The 17,735-nt window shown below is 47.1% G+C and overlaps 1 protein-coding gene across 4 annotated transcripts in view; it reads left to right on the forward strand.

Annotated features, from left to right (window-relative positions):
• Nucleotides 1–16,193, forward strand: part of LOC141121793 (uncharacterized) — a 139,767-nt gene extending 123,574 nt beyond the window's left edge. For all 4 annotated transcript variants that reach the window (XM_073611512.1, XM_073611511.1, XM_073611513.1 and 1 more), the window contains one exon: nt 12,136–16,193. In XM_073611512.1, coding sequence (XP_073467613.1) covers nt 12,136–13,634 — 1,499 coding nt within the window. In that variant the 3' untranslated portion in view covers nt 13,635–16,193. The remainder of the gene's footprint in view (nt 1–12,135) is intronic.
• The last annotated feature ends 1,542 nt before the right edge of the window (nt 16,194–17,735 follow it).

The following is a 17,735-nucleotide window of genomic DNA, read 5'->3' on the forward strand; positions in this document are numbered from 1 at the left end:
TTAAACGCAGTATAGTTTAGTGTGTTACTGCAAGTTTAACACTGTATATTGTAGTGGATTACTGCACATTTGACGCAGTATATTGCAGTGCGCCAGTGCAGTTTTACTGCAGTATAATATGGTGTATCAGTGAAGTGTGTCTATGTAGTAGTTGAGTACTCAAGTTAAAGTGCACCAAACACCACTTTCCATTGATTAAAGTGCACACACGTACACATTTCCACATCTACATTACATTGTGTTAATAAGAACCCCCCCCCCCATCATGTCTGGGAGGAGAGACAGACGTTCCCATGAAACTGAGGGGGCCAGCAGTGTATGTGTCCACAGGCAAAGGTGTATGTTGTCAATCCTTAGGCAGGGCATTATTTCCTCTGCTTAGGGATGTTGCCCATGCTATCCAGCCACAGCATGCAGAGGAGGTGGTGGACTGGCTTACTAAACCATCCTCATCCTCCGTCACCAAAGTAGAGACTAGTGCACAGTCCACTGCAGCTGCCATAGTGGCTAAACCTGCCTCCTTGTTCACAGCTATTCCTGCCTTAGCTCCAGCATCAGGCATGGAGGAGTCAGCTGAGTTATTTGAACTCAGCATCAGCCACTTGCTCCTTGATGCACAGCCATTACTTGATTCAGATGTTGGTTCTGAGGTTGAGAAAGGAAGGAACATGAGCCTACAGAGAAGGGAGAACACTGATACACAAATTGGCAGTCATGTTCTTCCTGCCGCAGCATATTACCAAGTTGTCTCCAGTGGTAATGAGGATTGAGGAGATGATGATGATGAGGTCACTGACGCGACTTGGGTGCCAGATAGAGCAGAGGAGGAAAGTGAGGTACAACCCCAATGAGGCAGCCATCATGGAGGAGTAGACAGCAGCCACCCTATTCACACATTGTGGAGCTGTTATCTCCTGGCCCACTTCCCACAGCTCAGCTGTCTGGGCCATTTTTAGTACATGTGCATCGCACTGTTGCAATTTGCAAACTTTGTCTCAAGCACATCAAGCGTGGCACAAGCAACAGCCATTTGGGTACCACATGCTTGACAAGGCATTTAACCTGCCACCACTCAGCCCGTTGGCAAGAGCATGTAAAAGCCACAATTCTGTTCCCCCTCCTTACTCACCTCTGTCTGCCTCCGCTATACCTCATGACCTCTCAGCAGCCTCCACCGATGGGAATTTTAGTATAGTGCAGGGTGTCCCAGGTCCTTGCACCACATCTGCCAGCAGCACACCACCAGCTGTAGACTATAGCTGGCAAATTTCTCTGCCCCATCTGCTGCAGCTGAAAAAAGATAGTCACTGCAACCCACATGCCCAGCATTTAAATGCAAGCTTGTCAAAACTGCTGGCTCTACAACTTCTACCTTTCTGTTTGGTAGATTCTGCCCTCTTCTGTGAATTTGCAGAATGTGATGTACCACAATGGCAGGTTCCCAGTCGCTATTTCTTTTCGCGTAAGGCCATTCCAGCTCTGAACCACCACGTGGAAGGCAATGTTGTGGCATCGTTGGGCAAGGCAGTCAGCCAGCCCTAAAGTCCATGTTACTGCTGACACGTGGTCCAGCAAGCATGGTCAGGGATGATATATTTAGTTCACAGCACACTGGATAACTCTGCTTGCAACGCGGAAAGATGCAGGACAGGGCTCAGTGCTGCAGCTTGTTGTGCCCCCACATCTCCATACAGCTGGTGATAATGCCAGATTTGTCAGCTCTACTCCTCCTCCTCTGCCTCCATGCCCTCCTCTGCTGAATTGTCCTATGAACCACAAGTACCCCCCAAGCATTCAAGGGGCTATTTAATGTGTCAGGCTAAAAGCTGCCATGCAGTGCTTCAGCTTGTGTGTCTAGGGGACAGGGACCACAACGGAGCAGAAATTCTTGCAGCTCTGCAAGGGCAGGCCCAGAGGTGGTTCACACCATGCCAGGTGGAGCCAGGAATGGTGGTGTGTGATAGTGGAACAAACCTCCTATTCGCCCTTAGACAGGGAAAGTTGACACATGTGCCATGCTTGGCACATGTCCTCAATTTGGTGGTGCAGTGTTTCCTAAATAGGTACCCAGGGTTGGTAGATCTGCTAAAGCAGGCCAGAAGAGTCTGTAGCCATTTCAGGCTGTCATACTCAGCCAGTGCTCGGTTGGCTGAAATTCAGTGTGAATTTCACCTGCTCGTAAACCGGCTGATTTGTGACATGCCCACCAGGTGGAACTCGACTTTGTCAATGCTGCAGTGGCTGCACATGCAGCAGAGGGCCGTCAATGAGTACCTGTGTGAGTATGGCACAACGACAAGCTCAGGCTGGCTCGGCTTTTTTTCCCCACACCAATGGCTGCTCATAAAGGAAGCATGCACTGTACTGTCACCATTTGAGGAGGCCACAAGGATGGTGAGCCGTGACAATGCATGCATCAGTGACACAATCCCTGTTGTGTTCCTGCTGGAGCAGACTCTGTGTGGCATTATGGACAGGGCACTCAAAGCAGAGCAGCAGGTGGAAGAGGAGGACTTCCTTTCCTCTCAAGGCCCACTTTATGCAGACACCCTTGTTCCAGTGCCACAGAACACACAAGAGGAGAGAGAGGAGGAGGTCTCTGGTGGTTTTGGAGGCTTTGAAGCAGAGGAAGACATAAGTTAAACAGTAATAAATAAATAAACAAGAGATGGTCTTTCATCCGCAGAACTTGGGAGTAGTACGTGGCTAGGAGGAGGAAGTTCCAAATACTATAATCAGTGACCCAGAGGAGTCTGCTTCTCATGCCTCTGCAAATTTGCGGTGCATGGGCTCCCTCATGCTTCAAAGCCTGCGAAAGGACCCAGGAATACGTGCCATAAAAGAGAAGGGTCGCTATTGGTTGGTAACCCTCCTTCATCACCATTACAAGGGGAAAGTCTCAGAACTCATCCTGTCCCCACAGAGAGTGCAGAATATGAAATCTCTTGAGGACACATTTAAGAGAAGTTTATTTAATGCTTTTCCTGACTCTGGTAGGTTACAATATCATGGAAAACGTAGTTTTGAGGCTTTTGTTGGTCAAGAGAGGAGCGGTGGAGAAGGGCATGCATTTCACAATTTTTTTTAGTCCTCGCAGCCCAGTGCTGTCAGCCTCCACATCCCATCGGCAGCGTCTGCATCAAATGGTGGACAATTATCTAGAGGCAAAAACAGAGATGGAGAGCTTTCCAGTCAACGATCCACTGGCTTACTGGGTCATGAGGATAGACCACTGGCCAGAACTTGCCCAGTATGCAATTAAGCTGCTGCGCTACCCTGCATCCAGTGTGCTTTCCGAACCGGCATTCGTTTCTGCTGGAGATTTTGTTACTGATACTAGAACGCGTCTTTCCACAGACTCGGTGGACCGTCTTACATTTATCAAAATGAATCAGTCCTGGATTACCAGCAGCTATGCAGTCCCCGATGCCGATGTCGCTGATTAAGTGTTTTTTGGGATGTGGAATCTCTGCAGGACTTCTAGGCTGCCTAGTGTTGTGGGTGTTGATTTCAGCTGGAAGAATTATTTTGGTGTAGGTTTCATGGGCACAATTAACACCCAAAGATGAATTTTTCTGCACCTGTTTGACAGGTGCATATCCTTTTAATTTTTGACAGCAAAGCCAATTCTTGTTTTCATAAAGAGCACCTCTATAGGGTTATGATACAAAGGTTCCCATGACACCCAAAGACCAATTTTCCCACCCCTGTTACTTCTATCCAAAGTCTTTGCAAGAGACACCAGAATTTATAAAAAAAAAATCTCTAATCTTGTTCCCAGTGCACTACAGTACCTGACCGCGAGATTGTGTTTCCAGCGCGATACCATCGCGCTGGTTCTCGGCGACAGGGTACTGTGAATGTCGCGCTGGCTCGCTCATCGGGAAAGGAAAACTTTGTTTTCCTTCCGCGATGAGTGACAGGCAGCGCTGACAGCTGTCTGGTATGAATCCTGAGGCGGGAACACCGCGCCAAATTTTAAATGAAAAAACCGGCGTGGGTCCCCCCCTCGGAGGCATACCAGGCCCTTAGGTCTGGCATGGATTGTAAGGGGAACCCCCTATGCCGAAAAATCGGCGTGGGGGTCCCCCCCAAATCCATACCAGACCCTTATCCGAGCATGCAGCCCGGCCGGCCAGGAAAGGGGGTGGGGACGAGCGAGCGCCCCCCCCCCCTCCTGAGCCGTACCAGGCCGCATGCCCTCAACATGGGGGGGTGGGTGCCTTGGGGGAGGGGGGCGCCCTGCGGCCCCCCCACCCCAAAGCACCTTGTCCCCATGTTGATGAGGACAAGGGCCTCTTCCCGACAACCCTGGCCGTTGGTTGTCGGGGTCTGCGGGCGGGGGGCTTATCGGAATCCGGGAGCCCCCCTTAATAAGGGGGCCCCCAGATCCCGGCCCCCCACCCTGTGTGAATGAGTTTGGGGTACATGGTACCCCTACCCATTCACCTAGGGAAAAGTGTCAATGTAAAAAAAAACACACTACACAGGTTTTAAGAATAATTTATTAGTCAGCTCCGGGGGTCTTCTTCCGACTTCGGGGGGTCCCCTTCCGACTTCTCCCGGTGTTCGGCCTCTTCTCCCGGTGTTCGGCCTCTTCTCCCGGGCCCCACCGCTATCTTCTTCCAGCTCTATTGCCAGCGAGGGGCCCGGTCTGCTGCCGCTGTCTTGTCGCCGCTGTCGTCTCGCCGCCGCTGTCTCGCCGCCGCTGTCTCGCCGCTTCTTCTCTTCTTTTCTTCTTCCCCGATGTTGACACGACGCTCTCTCCGACTCGAATGCTGTGTGCGAGCTGCGGAGCCATTTATATAGGCGGTAACCCCGCCCCCTTACGACGTCATGGTCCCAGCATGCGCAGGGACTCTGGGGTCACGCCCCCTTATGACGCCAGAGTCCCTGCGCATGCTGGGACCATGACGTCGTAAGGGGGCGGGGTTACCGCCTATATAAATGGCTCCGCAGCTCGCACACAGCATTCGAGTCGGAGAGAGCGTCGTGTCAACATCGGGGAAGAAGAAAAGAAGAGAAGAAGCGGCGAGACAGCGGCGGCGAGACAGCGGCGGCGAGACGACAGCGGCGACAAGACAGCGGCAGCAGACCGGGCCCCTCGCTGGCAATAGAGCTGGAAGAAGATAGCGGTGGGGCCCGGGAGAAGAGGCCGAACACCGGGAGAAGAGGCCGAACACCGGGAGAAGTCGGAAGGGGACCCCCCGAAGTCGGAAGAAGACCCCCGGAGCTGACTAATAAATTATTCTTAAAACCTGTGTAGTGTGTTTTTTTTTACATTGACACTTTTCCCTAGGTGAATGGGTAGGGGTACCATGTACCCCAAACTCATTCACACAGGGTGGGGGGCCGGGATCTGGGGGCCCCCTTATTAAGGGGGGCTCCCGGATTCCGATAAGCCCCCCGCCCGCAGACCCCGACAACCAACGGCCAGGGTTGTCGGGAAGAGGCCCTTGTCCTCATCAACATGGGGACAAGGTGCTTTGGGGTGGGGGGGCCGCAGGGCGCCCCCCTCCCCCAAGGCACCCACCCCCCCATGTTGAGGGCATGCGGCCTGGTACGGCTCAGGAGGGGGGGGGGCGCTCGCTCGTCCCCACCCCCTTTCCTGGCCGGCCGGGCTGCATGCTCGGATAAGGGTCTGGTATGGATTTGGGGGGGACCCCCACGCCGATTTTTCGGCATAGGGGGTTCCCCTTACAATCCATGCCAGACCTAAGGGCCTGGTATGCCTCCGAGGGGGGGACCCACGCCGTTTTTTTCATTTAAAATTTGGCGCGGTGTTCCCGCCTCAGGATTCATACCAGACAGCTGTCAGCGCTGCCTGTCACTCATCGCGGAAGGAAAACAAAGTTTTCCTTTCGCGATGAGTGAGCCATCTCGGCGCTGGCCCCTGCGACGGGGCTCGTAGGTGTCAAATCTCGCCGAGAAGTGCGGCGAGATTGACACAATATCGCGGTCACCTACTGTACATTGTGGCCTCATTATACAGCCTGGCTCCCCAAGCCGTTGCTTACAAAGTAAAGAAAGCTTCCTGGGAAAATTTCATTTTTTTGGGCTTTATAAATGCAATTATTGCTGCAGCAGCTTCTATACACAGTACAGATGTGCCACTCTACAGGTAGACTAAGTGGACCCCCAGGCACTTTATTGAAAGGAATTTTTCAATTTTATACTTTCACTTTAAGCATCAATAAATCACTGCTGATTTTCAAATTAAGTTTTTACAAACTTTTTTTCATTGATGCATGCCCCCCAGGGCAGTACCCAGACCCCCATAACCATTGTATGCCCAATAACTTGCATTAAGCCTTCAACATGGGCACTGGGGGTCGTTCAGCCCATCCTTAGTGGTATGCATATGCTGTGTGTGAGAAATAACCTGTTATGACAATTTTGTGAAAAAAAGAAGAAAAAAAATATACATTTTGCAAAGAATTGTGGGAAAAAACTATAAACTCGTCATGCCTTTTACTAAATACCTTGGACTGTACTTTCCAAAATGGGGTCATTTGGGGGGTATTTGTACTTTCCTGGCTTGTTAGGGTCTCAAGAAACTAGATAGGCCGTCAGTACATCAGGTCTGATCAATTTTCAGAGATTGGCACCATAGTTTGTAGCAGGGGTGACGTGCAGGAGGTCACAGGATTTGCCATGGTGATCGGGCCCCATGCTGCATTGGGCCCCCTGTATGCCTAGATAGGAGCGGCAAGGGCGGCTGAGACCGAGCCCCCCCGATCCTCAGCCGAACTGTAAATCAGCACTGCGGGGAGCTCGGTCACACTGATTGCACCTAAAGTGGAAAGCACAGTGTGTGTGCTGTGTTCTCTGCCTCCCCCTACAGTGCAGTACCCGGCAGGAAGATGTACAGTAATGCCGTTTTTTTAAAAGGCTATCTATGTATGTGTGTTTATAGATATGTGTGTGTGCGTTTTATATGTGTGTGTATGTATGTGTATTTTATAGATGTGTTTGTACATATGTGCATTTATATATGTGTGTGTACATGTATGTGTATCTCCTGCTCTCTAGCTCCCTTGTTACCTCCTCTCATGCTCGCCTTCAGGACTTCTCTAGAGCCTTTCCCATCCTCTGGAACTCCCTGCCCCGGTATGTCCGATCAGCCCCTAACCTGTCCACCTTTAGTTGATCCCTGAAAACTCACTAATTCAGGGAAGCCTATCCCACACCCACCTAACTGTCCTCGAGCCACCCCCATCAAATCATTCCCCGCATCTATTACCTTTTGTATCACCACCCCCTCCCTTTAGAATGTAAGCTCTACGAGCCGGGCCCTCCTGTCCCTTCTGTATTGAACTGTACTGTAATTGTGCTGTCCCCCCTCTACATTGTAAAGTGCTGCGTAAACTGTTGGCACTATATAAATCATGTATAATAATAATAATAATGTGTTTATGTATATGTGTGTGTGTGTGTTTGCTTATATATACAGTACATGTGTGTTTACATGAATGTATGCACATTTTATGTATGCGCTTTTAATCCTGATCCTCGATATGTGTACAATCAGAACTGATTTTTTTCTTTACTGCTTGTTCATAGTACCAGTAAGAATATGCCGTTCCTCCGAAAAGCGATCCATGCTCAGATCGCTTTTCAGAGGCATTTGACAGCCGGTAATGAGGCAATGTTGTCTCCTCACCGCCTGCTTTAACCCCCTAAATGCATCATAATGCTGCGTGCAGTGCATAGTTGCGGGGTGGTTGCAGTGCAGCCCCATTCACCTAGGGGTATATTTCAAGGATGCCCTGACTGGAAAAATATTGAGAAACACCGACATAGAGGAACCCATCTCTCAATTTTCGTCTTGCACCTGCTAAATGCCTGCAGGAGGGAGAGGAGGAGAAGCGGGGGGGGGGGGGGAGAGAGAGCTTAGTTCCTTTTATTTGCAGCCATCCCCACAGCTCCTTCTATGCAGCTTCTTTCTGTTGCCCCCTGTGTGCTCTGCAGCCTCCCTGTGCTTTTTCCTGCCCCCCCCCCCCCCCCCAATCCCCACAGCTCTGCAGGGTTCTCCCCTCTCCTGCCGGCTGCTGTGGTGGATCTGTCAGGATGAAGCCTTCTTTGAATAGAGAGTCAGTGATACGTACCGATCCCTGACATTTCTTATGCTTTAGTTTATAAATGAACGGGAAGCTTCTGTATAGAGCTCTTCCTGTCCGTTCATTCTGTGCTGCTGAGTCTTCAGAGAAGGAGATTGTGAGCTGTGTCCTCCATCTCCTTTCTCTGTCTCAAAGGTGAAACATCAGAGGTCTGTTTAGACTCCTGATATCTCACCAATAACCCCAACAAGGCTCCTGTAAAAATATTTTAAAAAATTATTTGTAAAAAAACTACTGACTACCACACAAACTTCACACTTGCGACCCGGCCCTGGCGTTCCGCCACTGGGTTCGGAGGGAAGGGCCAGGTCCGGGGGTCAGGGGGGCCCTTCATGGTTTCTTGCATCGGGGTCCTGAAGGTTCTAGTTATGCCACTGGTCTTTAGATGCTATAACTTTCACAAAAACCAAATACTATACACTAATTTGGGTTATTTTTTACCAAAGATATGTAACAGTATAAATTTTGGCCAAAATTTATGAAGAAAATATACCAGTTTGCTAAATTTTATAACAGAAACAAGGAAAAATTCATTTTTTATTTTAGAATTTTTTGTGTTTTTTTAATTTTATAGTGCAAAAAATAAAAAACCCAGTGATGATCAAATACCACTAAAAGAAATCTCTATTTGTTTGAAAAAAAGGACAGAAATGTCATATGGGTACAGTGTTACATGAGTAATTGTCATTCAAAATATGAGATCACTGAAAGCTGAAAATTGGTCTGGGCAGGAAGAGGGTATAAGTGCCCAGTGGGTAAATGGTTAAAGCAAAAGTTTCCAGTATTGTGCATTATATATACAATTATTATATACATGAAAAAAAGTCTCAGCTTTCAGTATTACTTTAATATAAAAGTCCCCCTCCTCCCCCTCTAACCTCCATATATCTTCATGTGTGACTCCCAGGTAAAATCCCCATATATCCTACTTCTGGGTATATTTATTATTATATATATGATATAAGATATATTACTTTCACTATTTTACAGTATAAATGAACCCCTTATAGTAGTGATTATCTGCTTTTTTTGTACTATAAAGCAAGAAAATGAGGGCTGGCGAGGAGCTGGGCTGCCTGGGAGCCGGGGATCGAGCACCGCCGGTAGGTGGGGTTGATCGGGAGCCATTCTCCCAGCGATCGCCCCAGGGGAATAGAGCGTGGAGAAAAAGGAAAGCTGCGGGATCACAGAGCACGGATAGCCCGCTGTAAGAGCTTACATTACTATTGCCTCCGCTCGCCGTGACACACAGCCGCGCCTGTGATAGACTGAATGCTGGTCCAATGCTGGGATGTAATCTGTCTATCACAGGCGTGGGGTCAGGAAGAGGCAGAGCCGTGTATGACGGCGAGAGGAGGCAATTGTAATCTAAGCTGTTCTGGTGATCCCACAGCTCTCCTCTTCCTCCACTCATGATCCAGGCCACCCTCACTCTGGGCACAGCGAGGCTGCAATGGTGGGCACAGTGAGGCTGCAATGGTGGGCACAGGTGAAGCTGCATTGATGAGCACTGACGAGGCTGCATTGATGGGCACTGACGAGGCTGCATTGATGGGCACTGACGAGGCTGCATTGATGGGCACTGACGAGGCTGCATTGATGGGCACTGGTGAGGCTGTGCTGAGGAGCACTGATAAAGTTATTGCTAAATGTTTTATGCAGAATTAAGTTACAAAAATAAATATTAAGTGTCATTTCATGAGATAATTTATGAGGGCGTGTTTAGGGGCGGGGCAGGGTAGGGGTTGGGTGGGGCAACTGGTGGTGAGTAATCCTTGAGGCCTGGCTAGCAGCTCAGGATTTGAAATTTTGAGCCCTACTATAAAGGACTATTTTTTTTTTTTAAACCCATCATAACAGATGATTAACCGTTTGCCGCCTGCCATATAGCAAAATGACGGTGGCAAAGTGGTTGTGTTATCCTGACCGGATGTCATATAACATCTTTCAGGATAACCCGCCCCTGGGGGCGCGCATCACGGTGATCAGTGGTGCTTTGTGTCAGTCTGACACACCACAACTCTGATCTAGGTAAAGAGTCTCTGACGGATGGATGCCAATCAGTGCCCACAATGGATGCCAATTAGTGCCAAACAGTAATGCCTGCCAATCAGTGATGCCCATCAGTACCATCCATTAGTGCCCATCCGTGCCGCCTATCAGTGCCCGTCCATGCCGCCTTTCAGTGCCCATCAGTGCCGCCTACCAGTGCCACCTCATTGGTGCCACCTCATCAGTGCCCATCAGTGAAGGAGAAAACTTATTTACAAAGTTTAGTAACAGAAGCAAAAAAAAAACTAATTTTTCAAAATTTTCGGTCTTTTTTTTTTTTTTTTTTATTTGTTTAGCAGAAAATAAAAATCCTAGAGGTGATCAAATCCCACCAAAAGAAAGCTCTATTTGTGGGAACAAAATGATAAAAATGTAGTTTGGGTAGAGTGTTGTATGACTGCGCAATTGTAATTCAAAGTGCGACGGCGCTGAAAGCTGAAAATTGGTCTGGGCAGGAAGGTGTATAAGTGCCCGGTATTGAAGTGGTTAAAAAAAAATCATGCTGGACGAGTGTAGTTTGAAATTTCCACTTGATTTTAACATTCAATTTTAAAATAAATGTAACTTCTGAGCAAAAACCACATACACAATGTGAAAATTTGTTCGATGGAGATAAGTTTTCTGTTCTGCTCCTTCTAATTTTCCCATCACTGTGGTTGAAAATGAATGCTGATTTGACCCACTAATGGTTAGAAAATTGGATGAATGTTTTTTGGAAAGAAAAATTAGTTTGTGTACGGCCAGCATAAGTGACATCAGGTGCAGGGAGCTTTGTCAAGTCACCTTGAGGCTAGGTGACAGATGCACTCTGTAGGAGTCAGAAGTGCACCGCTAGGTAGTGGACCCTAGGACTGACTGCTGCGGATTGAACCCTGGGAGGTTCAGGAAGCAGGTCTACTGGATCACTGACACAGATCCCACTGGGAGCTAGAGCATAGATTCCCCAGGGCGCGGAGTCTAAGAGCCAGCTGGTGTTCACCAGAGCCTCTAGTGGTGAGGATGGACTGCGCTGCAGTCTGGCTCCAGGTCGCGGCCCCCAGGGTCTCACAGCTCAAGCTCACGGTAGACTACAGGAGAAGAGGAAGGAGGCAGCAGGCTGGAACAACAAGGAAGTAAGGGACAAGCCAAGGTTGGGGCCACAAGCAGATAAGGACAACATAGTACGCGCCAAGGTTCAGGGTCACAGGCAAACAGGGATGGTCGGGGACACGCCAAGGGTCAGGTTCACGAGCAGACAGGAATAGTTAAGAACAGGCCAAAGTCTGTAACTTGAATCAGACGTAGGAAACACAGCAAGTACACACGAAAGCTAACACACAATGGTTGATCAGCACTGCTGGCTTGCAGTGCACAGGTTAATATAGGGTTCCCTGATAGGGCCTGGGGTGGAGCCATGCTAGAGGAGAGTTTACAAAAGCAGTCAGGTGAGGGTCAGCTGGTCTCTAGAGATGAACACATGGAGACAGGTAAGCTGACAGACAAACTCTACTGCATAACCATGACAAGCTTGTACCCACCTACCTGTCTATGACAAGGGAGTCTGTCATCCATCATATTATATTACACTCCTGTCTTATCATCTGCAAAACAGCGTTTTAAGTCTTTTTTGTATTTTAATAATTTTGCTCTTTGATTCTGATTTGTAGCAGATTCACCCTCTAATAATACATCTGTCTGTTATTCTCAGAGTTTTAGTATTAGTATTTAGTATTAACTAAATTATACACCAACCTTTTTTTGAGGTTTTAATTGAATTAGTCGATTAATCGAATAAATAATCGGCCAACTAATCAATTATGAAAATAATCATTAGTTGCCGCCCTACAGAGGACCCATTTACTAGTTACCTTGAGGGTGGAATTGTAAGATCCTCAGAGACAAAGCTGCCTGATGTGGGCGGAGTCCTGGTTTAGGGGAACCAATCTGCTCATGTCTAGTAATAATCTTTTTATTTCTATTTTAGTACATGGACGGGAGATGAGGAAAACCTCAGAGGATTGTCTCACTTTGTCTCCAGACTGTAAAGTAGAAGATGAGGACATCACACAGTATAGTCCAGGAGAAAACCCGGCTACCTCAAATGTCCCTCCGGCACCACACAGTGTAGATGGACCATCGTATTCCTCTTATCCTGAGGAACCTCAGACTGTGAGGGACGGTGCCGTCCTTCCAACAGAGAAGAGGTTTTCCTGTACTGAGTGCGGGAAGTGTTTCAGTTTTAAATCCAAGCTTAATGAGCATAAAAGATCTCACACAGGGGAGAAGCCATATTCCTGTCCTGAGTGTGGGAAATGTTTTTCACAGAAGGCCAGTCTTTACACACATCAGAGATCTCACACAGGAGAGAAGCCGTATTCCTGTCCTGAGTGTGGGAAATGTTTTTCACAGAAGGCCAGTCTTTACACACATCAGAGATCTCACACAGGGCAGAAGCCGTATTCCTGTCCTGAGTGTGGGAAATGTTTTTCAGTGAAATCCAATCTTGACACACATCAGAGATCTCACACGGGGCAGAAGCCGTATTCCTGTCCTGAGTGCGGAAAAAGTTTTTCAGTGAAGTCCAATCTTGACACACATCAGAGATCTCACACGGGGCAGAAGCCGTATTCCTGTCCTGAGTGCGGGAAATGTTTTTCAGTGAAGTCCAATCTTTACACACATCAAAGATCTCACACGGGGGAGAAAACGTATTCCTGTCCTGAGTGCGGGAAATGTTTTTCAGTGAAGTCCCATCTTGACACACATCAGAGATCTCACACAGGGCAGAAGCCCTATTCCTGTCCTGAGTGTGGGAAATGTTTTTCACAGAAGTCCTATCTTTCCACACATCAGAGATCTCACACGGGGGAAAAGCCGCATTCCTGTCCTGAGTGTGGGAAATGTTTTTCACAGAAGTCCAGTCTTCACACACATCAGAGATCTCACACAGGGGAGAAGCCCTATTCCTGTCCTGAGTGTGGGAAATGTTTTTCACAGAAATCCGATCTTTACATGCATCAGAGATCTCACACAGGGGAGAAGCCGCATGCCTGCCCTGAGTGTGGGAAATGTTTTTCACAGAAGTCCGATCTTTCCAAACATCAGAGATCTCACACGGGGGAGAAACCGTATTCCTGTCCTGAGTGCGGGAAATGTTTTTCAGTGAAGTCCAGTCTTGACACACATCAGAGATCTCACACTGGGGAAAAGCCGTATTCCTGTCCTGAGTGCGGGAAATGTTTTTCACAGAAGGCCAGTCTTTGCGCACATCAGAGATCTCACACGGGGCAGAAGCCGTATTCCTGTCCTGAGTGCCAGAAATGTTTTTCAGTGAAGTCCAATCTTGACACACATCAGAGATCTCACACGGGAGAGAAGCCGTATTCCTGTCCTGAGTGCGGGAAATGTTTTTCACGGAGGTTCAATCTGGACACACATCAGAGATCTCACAAGGGGGAGAAGCAACTTTCCTGTCCTGAGTGAGGGAATTGTTCTTCACTGAAGTCCTGTCTTTCTGTACATCAGGGATCCCACATGTAACGAAACGCCCCACACTCTGCTTGAGTGCTTTCGTTATACACCATTTCCTTCCAGTCTGAATACAGATAGTAGATATTATTGCCGCATATTACAACCACGAACAAGGCAGGACTCGTTTGGCTGCAATCTGGAACATGAACTTTTTATTAGAATATAGAATACAGTCTTTTATACATTAAAGGAGGAGGTTCCCCCTCCTGCTCATATTACTCTAACAATACACCTGTAACCAGAAACATAAATGAACATGAGCTAATTAACTAAGCATTTCCATACTAGGTGACTCAGAGATATGACCTTTCAGGTCCTAGCCTTCTTGTCTCCTAGCTCACACATTATCATAAATATCAACACAGAACTCCTTCACACAATAGCAGAGTTAATTAACACAAACAGCAATGGGTGGAAAGACCCAGAAGCCACACTAGACTTATTTACAATAAACACATGGCAGACAATCCAAGTCAGGTGGCTGGCTGTTGACAGCGGCATCTGCTAATATGGTATATAGGTCCTATACAGGGTTCCCAGAGTCTGTGTGTCTTGGGGGAACATGGACTTGAATCCAAAGTAACATTACTTCAAGGGCCCCCAGGCACACACCTCACAAAGAGTAGTGTTCCCTTAAAACCCATGGCCCATAGTCAGTAGGCAAGAGGCTAGCATTCAGTCCCCTCCAAAAGCCTATGTCCCTGGTGAGTCTATCACACCACACAACCCTCAAGGTGTTTTAGTGCCTTGAGTGTGGGAAATGTCTTCTATATGAATGTTGCTAGACATCACAGCTCTCATGTGGGGAAGAAGCACACACTGATATACACCTCAGATATACTCCATGGCTGATCTTCATTATGTAAGAAACGGTTCCAGGGATGTGGACATTTTTTGATTAAATCAGGGTCCCAATCTCCTTTTTCATCATCTACCAGAGAGCTCAGCAGCGGTGTGGGAGTTCATTGAAAACTACAAGCTGACATCGGCAAAGAACAGAACACTGAATGAATGGCACGGCCGCGCTCTTTTCATAAAGTGACAGCTAGTACGGGAACTTCTCCCCGCATTGCTGTCACACAGAGGGCTCGTGTTCCTGAAGGTGAACATATCCTTTACACCAGTGGTCATCAACCCTGTCCTCAGGGCCCACTAACAGGCCAGGTTTTATGTATTACCTTGAAGAGATGCAGAATAGAATACTGCAATCACCGAGCAGCAAATGATATCACCTGTGATGTATTTCAGTTATCTTGCAAACCTGGCCTGTTATAGAGCCCTGAGGACAGGGTTGATGACCACTGCTTTAAACCTTTCACTGGCAGAGCTCATTTTTGTAGGGATTTTTTTGCCCACATGTTTAACCACTTCAATACCGGGCACTTTCACCCCCTTCCTGCCCAGGACAATTTTCAGCTGTCAGCGCTGTCACACTTGACAATGACAATTGTGCGGTCATGTAACACTGTACCCATATGACATTTTTATATATTTTTTCCCCACAAATAGAGCTTTCTTTCTTTTGGTGGTATCTGATCACCCCTGGGGTTTTTATTTTTTGTACTACAAATAAAAAAAAGAACATTTTGAAAAAAAAAAGTTATTCTTTGTTTTTGTTAAGTAAGTTTTCTCCTTCACTGATGGAGACTGATGAGGAGGCACTAATATGCAGCACTGATGGGTGGCACTGATGAGAGGTACTGACAAGCATCCCTGATGGGCACTGATTGGCATCCCTGGTGGTCATCACTGGTGATCATTGCTGAAGGGTCTATACTGATAATGCTGAATATCAGTGCAGATCCCCCTGTCAGGAGAGCCACTGATCGGCTCTCCTCTACTCGTGCCTTGTCAGCATGAATAAAGGAAGGCCGATAACCGGCACTTCCTGGTTACGATGTGATTAGATTTGACTGGACACAACTACGTCATAGGCTCTTTACTGAGACTGGAGATGCGGTGTGTCAGAGCGACACACCGCACCACCGATTGCCACAAGCCCGAGTGGCTTATTCTGGACGTCATATGACATCCAGTCAGGATAATAGAACCCCCGCCTGGCCGTCATTCTGCTATTGGCCAGATGGAAAGCAGTTAAAAATTATTTTAGGCCTGAAGATTATATAAAACCCCCAAAACATTATATATTTTCTGAAAGCAGACACCCCAGAGAATAAAACAGTGGTAGTTCCAATTTTTTATGTCACGCGATATTACCACAAAAGTCTAGGAAACGCAAAATTTCAGTCAAAAACACACTAAAGTTCATTTTAGGGGGCACAAAAAACACAAAAAATTACCCAATTTTTTTTGGCCACACAAAATATTGACACTTTGGGCCCAATTTGGACATTTTCACTTAAGGGTGTACTCACTTTTGTTGCCTGCGGTTAAACATTAATGGCTGTGTGTTGAGTTTTTTTTGAGGGGACAGCAAATTTACACTGTTATACAAGCTGTACACTCACTACTTTACATTGTAGCAAAGTGTAATTTCTTCAGTGTTGTCACATGAAAAGATATAATAAAATATTTACAAAAATGTGAGGGGTGTACTCACTTTTGTGAGATACTGTGTGTGTATATATATATATATATATATATATATATATATATATATATACACACATACAGTGCAGTCAGTGTAGAATATATACAGTGCAGGCAGTCTTGTAAGTATATATAGTGCAGTCAGGGTACAGTATATAATATAGTGCAGTCCGTATAGTGTATATATACTGTAGTTCAGAGTATATAGTGCAGTCCATATAGTAAATATAATGCAGTTCAGAGCATATAGTGCAGTCCGTATAGTATATATAGTGCAGTGCAGAGTAGATAATATAGTTTATTGAAGTAGTTAAGGGGAACCCTATGACAGAATTATTATTATTATAATACAGTATTTATATATTAAGAAAAAAAAACGTCATGGAGTCCCCCCTAAATCCATACAAGGCCCTTTATGATTATTATACAGGATTTATATAGCGCCAACAGTTTACACAGCCCATTACAATATAAAAGGGAGACAATACAGTAATACAATAAAATACAAGAGGATTAAGAGGGTCCTGCTCAGAAGAGCTTACAATCTAATAGGTTGCGGCAGGTGGTACAAAAGGTTGTAACTGTGGGGAATGAGCTGATGGAAGTGGTAAAAGATTTAGAGACGTGATAGGCTTCCCTGAAGAGATGAGTTGAAGATGAGATGAAGAGATGAGAAAACCAATGGCCATTACTCCATACTCATACTCTTATGCCCCGTACACACGGTCGGACTTTGTTCGGACATTCCGACAACAAAATCCTAGGATTTTTTCCGACGGATGTTGGCTCAAACTTGTTTTGCCTACACATGGTCGCACAAAGTTGTCGGAATTTCCGATCGACAACAACGCGGTGACGTACACCACGTACGACGAGACTAGAAAAGGCCAGTTCAGAACCAAGCGCGGCACCCTTTGGGCTCCTTTTGCTAATCTCGTGTTAGTAAAAGTTTGGTGAGAGACAATTCGCGCTTTTTCAGACTCGTGGCTTTCAGATCGTTTTCTGCCGTTCAGTTTGTGCTTGTGGGTTTGTATCTGCTCTTCAGTGCGTGCAGTCAGTTCGTATCGGAGTTTTCTGTGCGATCTTGCCCGCTCGTTGCTGTTTTTCAGGTCGCTCTTCACAGGCCTTGCTGTTCTTCAGTGCGTTCTGTTACTTCGTTCTGAGCAGCCGACCGTTTTCTAGCCATGTTTCGTATGCATACTCCTCGTAGAGTTCCTGCTGTGCGGGGGCTTGGTGTTGGGGTCCTGACCTTGACACAAGTCCAGTCCATGAACAGGGTGGGGAGGAAACATGGACCAAGAATTGGTTGCTTCAGCCTGACCAGTTCTCTCATATGCCTTTGCTCCGTGAGATCCGTGAGAATAATCCTGGTGATTTCAGGAACTTTCTCAGGATGACGGACCCCGTGTTTCACCGTTTGTTGGCTTCGCTGACCCCCTATATCAGCAGGCAGGATACCTGCATGAGGCAAGCCATCACTCCGGAGCAGAGGTTGGTCGCTAC

This window comes from Aquarana catesbeiana, unplaced genomic scaffold (assembly GCF_042186555.1).
Source record: "Aquarana catesbeiana isolate 2022-GZ unplaced genomic scaffold, ASM4218655v1 unanchor232, whole genome shotgun sequence".
Lineage (NCBI taxonomy): Eukaryota > Metazoa > Chordata > Amphibia > Anura > Ranidae > Aquarana > Aquarana catesbeiana.